The sequence below is a fragment of the Triturus cristatus genome, chromosome 6 (assembly GCF_964204655.1).
Source record: "Triturus cristatus chromosome 6, aTriCri1.1, whole genome shotgun sequence".
NCBI lineage: Eukaryota > Metazoa > Chordata > Amphibia > Caudata > Salamandridae > Triturus > Triturus cristatus.
The window spans coordinates 710,076,559-710,088,621 of record NC_140589.1 but is presented as its reverse complement, the minus strand read 5'-3'; the positions used below and the strand labels follow the sequence as shown (position 1 = coordinate 710,088,621).

Here is a 12,063-nt window from a genome sequence, read left to right as displayed (position 1 = left end):
AAAAGATATAACTCAGACATTGGGGGCTGTAGGCTCAAGTGTTAGGCCATACAGACCTAAAATGCTGACAAATTAAAAGTTTCGTGCTAATGTGACCAAATTCTCTTTTGGGTGAAAGATGGCAAATAGCCAAATGAAGTATTGATTTTATTTCTATAGTTAAGGACTCTGGAGCACCTGCTAGGGTAGCATTTCTGATGTCTAATCTTGAATACAATGGGGCTTATTTACAAGGCCCTTGTGCCACTTTTGCGTCATTTTTAACATGGGAAAAGTGACGCAAAAGTGGTGCAAGGGCCTTGTAAATAAGCCCCAGTGAGTGCTTGAAAATGCTGTTTTAAACTGGTCTAAGAACTGACTCGGTGATGCGTTGTTTTGAGTAAATGAATGTGAAAAGTCGCCAATCCAGCCACCTGTTTGATGATTGTTTACCGAGTGTTTTTTGTGGCTTGAGTATGAAGAACTCTTCCAAAATCGATTCATGCAACTTGTAAAGAATTTCTGAGTGGAGGTGTCCTCAAATGTTGCTTGTTGATATTTTTAGGTAGATTTATACAGTATCTCCATTTTGATAAATAGAAACTCCCATGTCTTCTGAGATCAGACTCGGTGGCACAATGTGTCGGTTGAATAAGGCTGAGGTTCAAGCCCTGGAGGGCACCAGAAGACATTTGAAATCTTTCTGAGATGTTTTATCCAATCTTTACAACATGGTGAGAAAGAAAAATCAGCTTAGAGTTCATTTTAACCTGTCATGACCAGCTTCATTTAGATAAATATTAATAGGCATCATATATGGTGTGCATCATTCACAATTTCCAGTGTGGCTATTTAGATACGGAAACCGGGACAAAAGCCAGAACACTGGTCTGCAAGTAGATGTTCTTTACCAATGATTGCGTTTAATTGTTTTGCAATGCATCTCCCATTGATTTCCCATTGGAGGTTGAACACTATTCGAAAATTGAGCAGCAAGTCTGAATTGAGATTGGGATTATTGAGGATGGGGTAATTTGTCCACTCTTTAAAATATCTGGAAAAATTCCTTGGCTGGCGAATGCATTTATCAGGTCACGCCAGGGGGAGTCGACGTTTTTTCAGTGATATTTGCCTGCAAATAATTTAGATAATATTTGGTTTGAGAGGCTTAAGAATGGAAGACGTAAAACGACCTGGTGGGGGTGGGAAAATGTATGCACTGATTTGTGACTGTTTTTGTGGAGATCTTATGCAAACTTGTTTTGCGCTGTTTGTTCAGTTTTAAAAATAAAAATATATTATAAAAAAAAAGAAAATAATGGAAGATGTAACATCATTGTTCCATGTATGTCTCTCAGTGAGTGGACACACCTACATTGAGGAAAGTATCTCATCCATGAAGTAGTGGGTGAATATCTTACATTTAGAAAGTAGTGGTGTGATTTTTTATTTTGGGTGAGAAATAGTATTTCCTTAAATGTTCCAGAAGAGGGACTGAGAAAAGTTGTGCAGGGTGTTAATTTGCTCTTGGATAAAGTTTGAGTTAGCCCATAGGATGGTGTGTTTATAATTGTTTCTCATTGTTTTAACTTGGCATAGATGATCATGGATTTGCATATTTGGCATTCATTTTTCACACTTCTATTCAGTCTTAGTTCATTAAATAGGGATTCGGAAAACCATGGTTGCCTTAATCTTTTGCAAAACATTTCTTTTGGAGAGGGACCACTGAGTTGACTACTGTATGAATGTTCTTATTATGGTTCTTAACGGTGTCATTGAGGTTAGCCATTAGGTCAAGTTGCCTTATTTTTAAGGTCATAGTAGTCAGTAGGGGATAATTTTCCTACAGGTGGATTCAACCTTTCCTGAATGGAGTTTTGTTTGTCAATGTTGACATGGAGCCAAGATTATGGAAGGGAATGGGAACATGGGCTGGCAAGTTAGTTGAAATCGTGGAGTTTTTGATGATGTTTGGATGGATGAATATGAAAATTAGATTTATTTGCCTTTCTAGTGTGTAAGCTCGGAGGAACGGTGGTACACGTTTTCGGATTAAAGTTGTTTATCTAGGATGGCTTAAGATTTCCACTTGGTATTGCCCCTGTTATTAATGAAGTCTCATATAAATGTATTTTTGTCAACATCAGTTAGTTTGAGGTAACATATTATGAGAATTGATCAATGAAATGTGTTCAAAGTTTGGGCAGGTGATGAATATATTGTTAGATATTGATAGACTAAGATACTGGGACAGCAAATTTCAATGCATATGAACGTGGCGAAATTTGTAGTTTCTATAGATCTCCATTTGAACATGTCTTTGTGAATTACAGCTATTCCTCCACCAATGTTATGTTTCCTGTCAGCACAGATTATTTGTATCCTTGAGGAAATAGTGCGTCGTTGACAGATAGTGAATGTGTGTTAAGCCAGGATTCAATGAGGAGTAGAGTTTCTGCATCATGGCAAAAAAGTGAGGCTAGAGATTTCAGGATGAGTGTCGGTTGTACTGGCATCCAATAACATCGGCATTTGATTGGAGCTGGTGCTTATCCTAGGAGATGTTTAGTAGTGAGTTCATTTGATACTGACGAAGTTATGTGTGTTTTGGAATTAGAGTAGAAGGGGAAAATGTTGGAGTGCCAGATGTGTGGAATAAGGAAGTGGTCTAGATGTAAGCACATAGTTGAATTTGTTGGGCGTGTTGAACAGTTAACCTGTAAGTGTAACAGGTGATTTTAGTCAAACAGGAATTCTAGAGAGTTGAATGACTGACATAATCCAGTTTAAAAAGTCTTAGTGTCTATATGGGTCATCTAAACTCATCACAGCAATGGATCAAGGAACAATAAAAACTTTTGCTTACAGATGTGTAGGTTGGCTTCAAAGTGACACAGTCAATAAGCTATGTTGAGGAACGTGTAGCCAAGACCATGAACTGCATTAAAGAGAGAAGTATAGCGGAGAGGAGTTCTTGAAGTATGACAGCAGATATTTGGAGAGTAGGCATATGCATTGTGTGAGAGTAGATGCAGTAACACTAGTAAATAGAAATATTCTGCAAGACAGAAGGAGATTTAAAGAAAGAAGAGTTTGGAGTGGGTAAGAGAGAGAGTAGATGTTTAAGAGTAGGAGGAGTAGGAAGAAGTTAATGTAAGAGTAGGAAAAAGTAGGGTAAGATTGGGAGTAAGTCTAGTAATATGTCATTGTTAAATTAGGAATATGTTGGAGTTACAATAAGAGTAAGAAAGTAGAATTAATACAACTATGAGCAAGAGAGAAAGAGCTTGAGAATGAATAATATGTGTGAGTAGGGATAAGAGTACGAGTGACAATGTGAGAAGGGGTAGAAGTAACTGTATGTTGGGATTAGGCAAAGGGCTGCATCTCCATTGCACTGCATGCATATTTCACAGTCCTTGTATTGCAATGGCTGCACTCTTTAGGCAGACAAATACACTGACTGCCAAATAGCACAGTGGTAAAGAGGAAATGCTCCTGTTGACAGATCCAGTATATCAATGACATTTTTATCAAGCAGTTACTGAAGAGGGTTATGCTAAAACGCCCCCTCTATTTTTGTGAGCATCACATGAGCTCCTTCAGGCAGCAAATGAGGCGTGTAGCTCCTGCTCAATCCACACAGAGACTGATGCACAATTATCAGTTCTCTTCTCTCAGAGTTATAGTTGTTCAGTGTCCGCTGCAATCTGTTACTTGGTTCAATAGACAATCCATTTCCCTTTAGGAACTATTTTAATATATTTGTTTTTTAATTCCATGTCGCCCCTTTCTTACATGTGCCCTGTTTGCTTGATCTGTTATTATCCTAAGAGACAGGTAATGGTGTACTACCAGACCATACTACAGATCACCTCTCTAGAAAACAATGAATAGTAGACATGTCGTCAAACTGTTTGATATTACAGAGTACATTTGCTTCTGGAATTTTGAATTTTTTATGTTTTCTCTTTCTTTTTCAGACATTTATGATGTTTCCCTGGAGAACATTTCTATCAGACGGGGGACTGTTCCCGGTTTTAATTAGCAACCCTTGCAACACAGAGTATAATATGCAGGTAAGTGGAGAGACGCCAACTTTTATTCTGAATTTCTTTTATGTTGATACTTACTTAGAAGTGTGATATTAATTGAATCATTTGCCCCCTCTATATTGCATTTTACTTCGTTTACTCAGGACTCTCTCTAATGCACTTTGTTCTTTGGAACCGGTTTACTTAAAAATCATGACTGCATTCATTTGGGGAGACACAAAGTTGTGCTGCATTTGCACTCGAAATACTCCAACTAAATACAGTTAATGCACCCACACATCAACATGCCGAACAATACCAATGCCACTTAACCCATACAACAAGCCAAGACTTCATCCACCCCCAATAAACTCGATAGGCTGCGGATATGGTAATTGTTCCAGTACACTCATTTTCAACAACAGACCCACAAATCCACTACTGATGCTACAGCGCATAAACCCACCCAGTCTCTCGTCAGCATTGGAATCGTCAAAATCATGATGATAGGTTACCAAAATCTGATGGAGCTGCAACCGCATTCTTATGTCAGAATGAGGGCTTTATAGACATGTCTACCAAAACATATTTATATATATATTAACTTTAAACAAAGGGCCTAATTTAACATTTGGTGGACAGATTACTCCGTCACAAACGAGACAGGTAGCCCATCCACAGTATTAACGGGTGCATACCCTATGGCCCGTGTAATAAAGCAGATGGGATGTTCGTCATCTTTTGTGAGGGACTACCCATCCACCAAACTCTAAATTAGGTCCAAACACAAGTTTTGCTGCTGGTTTTATAGTGGTGTATGTTTACTTTATATGCTTATGGCATAAACCATCCCACTCATCTCTCTGAAACCTGGTGGTGTTGCAGTAACTTGAGATGGAGATTATGACGTCTCCACTCAGCTATTTAGAAAGGAAAACCAGAACAGCTCAATTACCAGTAACACTGTTCAATCCTTTTAGCCCAAATCCTGTGTTCCGCCTGTCCTAAAATCACAGGATGAAACACTCTAGTTAGTAACCTGCATTGGAAGCACTGACTGGTCTGTCTGATGGAATCAGCGGGCTAGAAGTTAGGGTTAAAGAATATTTCTAATAACGTAGCTGAGATATGTAACGTAGAACACAGGGGCATGGATACCTCACGGGTGACAGGAAGTACTTTACTATTCTACTGATTGATTAATGTCAGTAAACTGAAGACATTTCTGAGAAGAGACTGAGGGCCTTTTTATGACTTTGGCGGGCCTCCAGCGGCAGCACCAACACGCCATCCACTGTAGGATCGCCAAAGTTGTGGTGCACTCGTACACCAGATTAGGAGTGCATTCCTGGTCTGTAGGGCGGTGCTGCTGCAGTCTGACGGCAGCGGTCTGTTAGGGTCACAGAAGAGCCTAACATGCAGACTGACGCTGTCAGAGCGCCGACTGCACCTTCCTGCATGGTGTGGCATACATACATGCCACTCTGTGCAGGACTGGGGGTGCAAATCCATGGGGGGGCACTTCATGTGCCCCCCTTATGTACCCCAAGGCCCAGGAGCCGCAGGGGGCCCTATTAGGGCCCCTTTGTTGCCTCACCGCCGCCCTTTTCATGGCTGCTTCACTGCCATGAAAAGGGCTGTGGACAGCCAACTTGTAATATGCTCGACGGTGCCTCAGCGGCACCGCCAGCATATTGCAGCTACCTGACCGCTGCACGACTGATGCGGGACCTTAGAGCCATAGAAGACTCAGCAGTCCTGTGGCAGTCCGACCACAGTGTAGCGGTGGTCGGACCACCACCACAAGTACAGTGGTCCTATGGACTGCGGTACTCATAATAAGGCCCTTAGTGTGTCATCCTTCATTAAATTCCATTAAGTGTGCAAAATCAGAACCTGCATAGTTTTCCTGTTGTTGGTTTTGTGACAACCAGTGAGTTTTTTAAATCTGCGCCGTGGATTACATTTGTAATCCCAAAAAGTGAACAAGCCTTAGTCCATTAGAGAAAGTTTGGGGAAAGGTTTGCCCCCTGGAAATGTAGTAACATAGCGTGTTTTTAGAGAAAAGGTTTTCAAAGACCTTGACTAATTAACCAAAGACTGACCAAGCATTTCTGAAGGGGAAACTCATCAAATAGTTAATTTTTCTGGCATACTTAAAACTATGAAAATGGAGCAAAACTGTGCATTTTGCAGCACTCCACCCAAAGAAATCTTCTTAAAATACATCGGATCCAATTCACAAGTAGTAAATATTTACCCATAAAACCACTCCTACGAACAAGTGCAGATTTACTACTTTTTTGGAATTCACAAAACATTTCCAATAGTATGGTTGGTTTCAAAACATACTACTGAGAAAGTAATGTAACATATTCACCGGGCTTCCATTTGCCTTGCGCCTAATTGTGCATAGTGTACACAGTCTACAAGTGCATACAAGAAATGAAGCCAATGGTGCAAATTCATATTTCTTTCATTGTTTTTTAATCTGCTGGAAAAAGATTAATCTCCATTGAGAAAACCCTTCCCATACACCTTTAACCCTTCCCATACACCTGCGCTATATTTGGTGGTGATCAGTTCCCCATCCCATCCTTGAAGGGGAGTTACTCCAGCACTTGGCTGGAAATGGTGGGATTTCTATTTTTAATGCCCATTGCATAACTGTATTTTTGAACCTTGGTTAATATAAATTTAGGAGAGTTACCTTAGGTTTCTGTTTGCTTATCACACAGGCTGCAATGCCAGGCCCGCGACATGTTTAAAAAGGCTACTTAAGTGGCTGGCAAAATAAGTGCTGCAGGTTACTCGTACCATTTATTTTACAGGCCCTGGGTACCTGAAGTACCACTTTACTAGTGACGTACAAGTGAATTAAATAGGCCAATTGGGTGTAAGCCAGTTTTACCATGTGTAGAGGAGAGAACACAAGCACTTTAGCACTGGTTAGCAGTGGTAAAGTGTGCAGAGTTGTAAATCCAACAAAAACGAAGTCAGCAAAACAAGAGTGGTGAAGGAAAACTTAGGGCCTGATTATGATGCCGGGCGGAGGTCACGGCAGTCGTAAGATCGCCCGACATGCAGGCAGTCATTCCAACCACCAAAATATGATAGGACCGCAGGTGTTGCAGTCAGAAACTATCCTTTTCGTTTGCGGCTTGTGCTGCATCCCAGGTAAAGAGCTGCTGCACATTTCGCAATGGAAAAGGACAATATGTGCACATCTACACGGTGCATGGATGTGTGTGGGGCCACTACATGTGCCCCCTGGCCCACAAAGGAGGGGGAGTTAAGTATCAAAGGGGTGACCCAATAGACCACTAGACTCGGGTTAATAATAGTGCACAAAAAGATAGTCACAGTGGAAATTATTCACAAGATATCAACATCAAATTCATGATCCAAATAACAAAAGGATAATGACAACACCAAAGCTTGTCATACAATCAAGAAAAATAGTTTTTAATCGATTGAGCGTCAATAGATCAATGATTCACAGATACGTCTCTATTTCACATTTTGCAACTTTAAAATGTAGGTGCAGTTGAGGTGACAAGTGCTAAAAGTGGGATCAGTGCAAGTGGTAGTGCAAAGGAAAGGTCGTTCATATACATACATCAATATACAATGGTAGAATACCTAACCAGCCAAATAATTGGCACAGACAATAAATGCAAAATCATAAACAACTGCCGCAGTTAATTAATCACTGTCATCCAGGTATTGATACAAAATGAAAGAAAAGTCAACATTTCGACCCCTTGGTGAACCAGCCAACTGAGAGTCTTGGAAGTGGGGTCTTCTTCAGGATGGGTGAGTAAATGTAGGGGAGGGGAAGCACCTAGAGGCAAAGATGTAGAGTTGCTGAGGTGTGTCAAGGGTAGGGAGCGAATCCATGGGGTATGTAACAAGAAGTATAAATTACCAGCTTCAGCAGGGATCCCTCCTGCTGGAAAATTAGAATTGTGGGCCTGATGGGCTCCTACATGGGATTGGAGACAAAAAGGAGACAAGTGACGCTAGGATCATAGTTCTACTAGTCAGGACGAGTACACTAAGAGAGGAAAAAGCCATATACTCACAGAGTGGTATTGGAGATGTAGGGCATAGAGTCAGAGTACACTATGGGGAACTGAATCAAGCAGTAACAAGGCAATAGATTAATTAGTAACCTATACCTAGAAGGAATGAGAGACAAAAGAGACGGGGGGAATCGTATTAAAACCACATGGTGCGATGTTGGTCAAAAGCGCACAACTAATACAAGTGCAACAAAATTGAGACTAGTAATGTGAGTGGTACGGGTTAAAATCTAGATGATGGTATTACAATAACGCTAGTTAATGACGGTTCAGAAGATGGCGCGCTTGTGAATAGCTTGTTGAGAAAGTTATAGTAAGGCTACAGACAGGTATCAGAGACTGAAAAGCTGTGCGTTACTGTGTAAATTAACAACCAGTTTGGCGGCATGCAGATTACACTTCCAATGATATGTTAATAAACTAGCAGCCCAACAAGGTGACGTGCCGATGGGCCATGCGAGTTCGAAGCGCAAAAACAATCGCGTACGCTAAGAGGAACGTGTACTCTAACAACCGGGTGGGCTGTAAGCCTAATAAAGTTCGGAAACAATTAAAATGGTGACGCGCTTCTGACAATTACTTGTTTAGAGTGTTAGAATAATTTACAGTAACGCTTGTTGTCTTAGCCAATTATCAGAAACGGACTAGCCGTATGTACGCCAAGCCAAGAAAATTGCTGTGTTCTTAAGTAAGCGGCATCCAGAGTAAATTGCAGCGGAAAGTAGCGCGCGTGTGTCAATTTGTAGCCGATCAATGGGATAGTTACAAATAAGCTGCCTGCGAAGTGAGCGTAGGTAAATTAAACACAATTAATTAAAAGGTGATCGTCCGTGTGTATCCGAGATAAGCGCTTTGCGTGAGAATGTAGCGCGTACGCTGAGGATGTTAGTTAAAGCAGCGAGTGCGGGAGAGCGTGCGAGATTAGTATCTGCACATCCACAGTGATTACCCTAAAGAGCAAAAAGACTTGACATACCTCTCGGGGAAGCGTCGAAGAATCTGACAGATAACCCCAGTTGGTGTCACGTGGGCACTTAAATAGAATTACATGTCAGGCGTTTGTAGCAGGGGAAAGTTGTTGCTCAGGAAATCGATCACAAAGGGGCGGTGCATTGATCCCAGAGCCAAGAGAGGCGATGTGCCAGCACTATAGTTTCGATTCATATCACAGGATCCCAGGTTGTGATAATTTAGGATTGGCAAGAGCATGAGAATTGTAATCCCTTATACATTTAGGCGTCATTGATATTATAGACAATGTATATATGCATATATAAAAGCCTGTCTAACCTAGTTAGTTCACATTCTGATATGCCTCGTGTAAACAATATAATTAAACGTAAATGCTGGCCACACACATTAGTTATGTAAACGCGTAAGACAAACCAAAATGAATGGTGTAGATACACTTGTAACATTTGACTACAGAGGCTGTCAACTGAAGGTAGCGTACAATCTGCTGGTTGATACCACTGGATATTGAAATCGCATTTAGTAATATGGTGTGGAGGTACTTATTGTGCATATATAAAAGTCTGTCTAACCTAGTTAATTCTGGTATGCATCGTGTAAACAATATAATCAAACGTGAATGCTGGCCACACACATGCGTTATATAAACGTGTAAGACAAACCAAAATGAATGGTGTAGATACACTTGTAACGTATGACTGCAGCGGCTGTCTACTGAAGGTAGCGCACAATCTGCTGGTTGATATCACTGGATATGGAAATCACATTTATTAAAATGCTGTGGAGGAACTTATTGCGCATAATGGTATGTTAAAGGACATGGAGATCGCCCGGGTTATCTATTCAGCGGTGCCTGTGGAGAAAGGGAGGAAGTTATGGGCCACTTAATAAAGAGAGTTGGGCGTATGTGGCATCTAATTTGTTTAGGCCATCCTGTACAGACTTAAGACGATCCATCCATTTACATTCTCTGGTGTTAAGTATTAATCCCAGATCACCAACCCGGATGCCCAAGGAGACTGTTTCAATTATCAGCCACTTCAAGGATTCTGGGGGATGGTTGTGGATGTTTGGAAGTGATCAACCATGGGTGCCCCCACGGTTCCACATCTTATCCTGCTGCAGTGCTGCAGGATTCTACATTTCAGCTCTCCAGGGCCTTTCGTTCTGCACTAGTTGCATTATGTTTGACATATGTCAACCGACAAGGGCGGAGCCATCGTGGTTCAGAACATTGACGATTACAACTGAATGATGGAGTGAGCTACAGGAGAGCTACAACTTCCGGAACCTCCTATGCATTCATTTAAGAAGGGTAAGAATATACGTGACCATGTGGTCAAATCCTTCTTGGAAATACCACCACAGCCAACCATACAATCAATGTGGCATCTTCCCAAAGTAGTGGGACATTTTAAATGTGGGCATTGCAAGGCCTGCTGCCTAACAATTGAAACCAAAAAGTTCTGTCACGGCAACTGCACAGTAGATCTAAGAACTCATACGAACTGTAACACAAAAAATGTCATCTGTGCGATTGTAGGTCCTTGTGATAAGATCTACGTAGGACAAACAACCCAAAAGGTGAAATGTAGAATGGGTGGGACCGCCATGAAAAGGCTATGGGAAATGGTAATCATAAACCCGATGGCGGTTCCTGCTTGGTGCCTCTGCAATTAAGGGAATATGATTATGGCCGCCACCCCGTCTGGAACGTACATTTTGTTGGAGGTGGCGGTCTTTCCCCCGACAGTTTTTGTTCCAACTGCTGGCATCGTAATGCGTCAGCCGGACCAAATCCCTGACTGCCGGGCGGACCGCCACCAACGGCCTGTTGGTGGTGATCCGCCAGAAATTTCAATGAGCCCCTTGCTCATTAAGATCGTCTTCATAACAGTGTAGCATGTCTGGTCCTCCACCTCTAGTGTAAGAAGAGGGTCCCTCCCCACTGTGGGCATGTACTTCCATAGATTACCATCCTAGTACTCCTCTGGGTCCATGCGAACTCTTAGAGCCACTTAACTGGCAGCAAACCACTTGTCCACATCATCCCCACCACATAACTGGGTACCAAACCCTTGGGTACTCTGAAGCTTTTAAAAACATTCCAGGTATGCTTCCACCAATACTTTTGCTGGACCCCACTTGTAGGTCTTTAATATCCAGTTCTCCAATGCTGAGCCCATGAATAGGAATCCTCTCTTTCAGAGCTATCCTCCTTTTCTCTTGAGTTTGCTGTTTCTCCAATTTTAACTCTGCAAGCTCCACTTTTAACTTTCTTTCCTCCCTCCTACCTGCCAAATCTTCTGGTGACAGGTTCCTGGAGGAGACACTGCTCCCTGCTCTGGGAACCCCCTCTGCTCCTGGCAAGTTATGGGTCCCGCCTACAGGCAGTTCGAGAGCCATTTCAGACTCCAGAATAAGGTCATGGTCCTCTGCAGAAATGTCGGGCTCCTCCTCCTGTAGGGCCCCCCCATCTCCTGCAACCTGGGCCTCTGCCAATGCTGTCAAAGCCTTTTGAAGCTCCACCTTCTCCTGACGCCTTTCTTGTACACTTGAAATTCACTACAATAGCTCTTCAGCTGGACCAGAGTGTAGGACTCTAACTGGGCCAGATAAAACTCCTCTACTGTAGGTGCATCTGTTGACTACACTGATCCAAACCACAACAAACTCCAAGCACCTAGGCATAGGAATCGATAGAGGGGGCCAGTTAACCATGCAGAAGGAGGCGATCAGAAGAAAAGAGATGGCACTGGCAGAGACGCTGAGGAACCTCAAATTGAAGCTGACAGGCCCGTTGCTAACACCTCTCCTCAAGGTAGCTCAATCAAAAATTGTACCAGGAATCACCTATGGAAGTGAATCTCTAAGAAGCAGAGATGCTAAGACTCTAGACAATTCACTAGTTAAGGCTTACAGACTCATATTCAGCATTCCAAACTACTCTTTGGCGGCACAGATTTGGTTAAAGTTTGGCCTAATGAAAC

At 42.1% G+C, this 12,063-nt stretch overlaps 1 protein-coding gene across 1 annotated transcript in view; it reads left to right on the top strand.

The window, feature by feature from the left end:
* The window catches only part of LOC146817750 (uncharacterized), a 746,064-nt gene that overhangs the window by 426,187 nt on the left and 307,814 nt on the right, over positions 1-12,063 (top strand). The window contains exon 33 of the mRNA XM_085609232.1: positions 3,966-4,061. Within this exon, the coding sequence (XP_085465358.1) occupies positions 3,966-4,061 (96 nt within the window). The remainder of the gene's footprint in view (positions 1-3,965; positions 4,062-12,063) is intronic.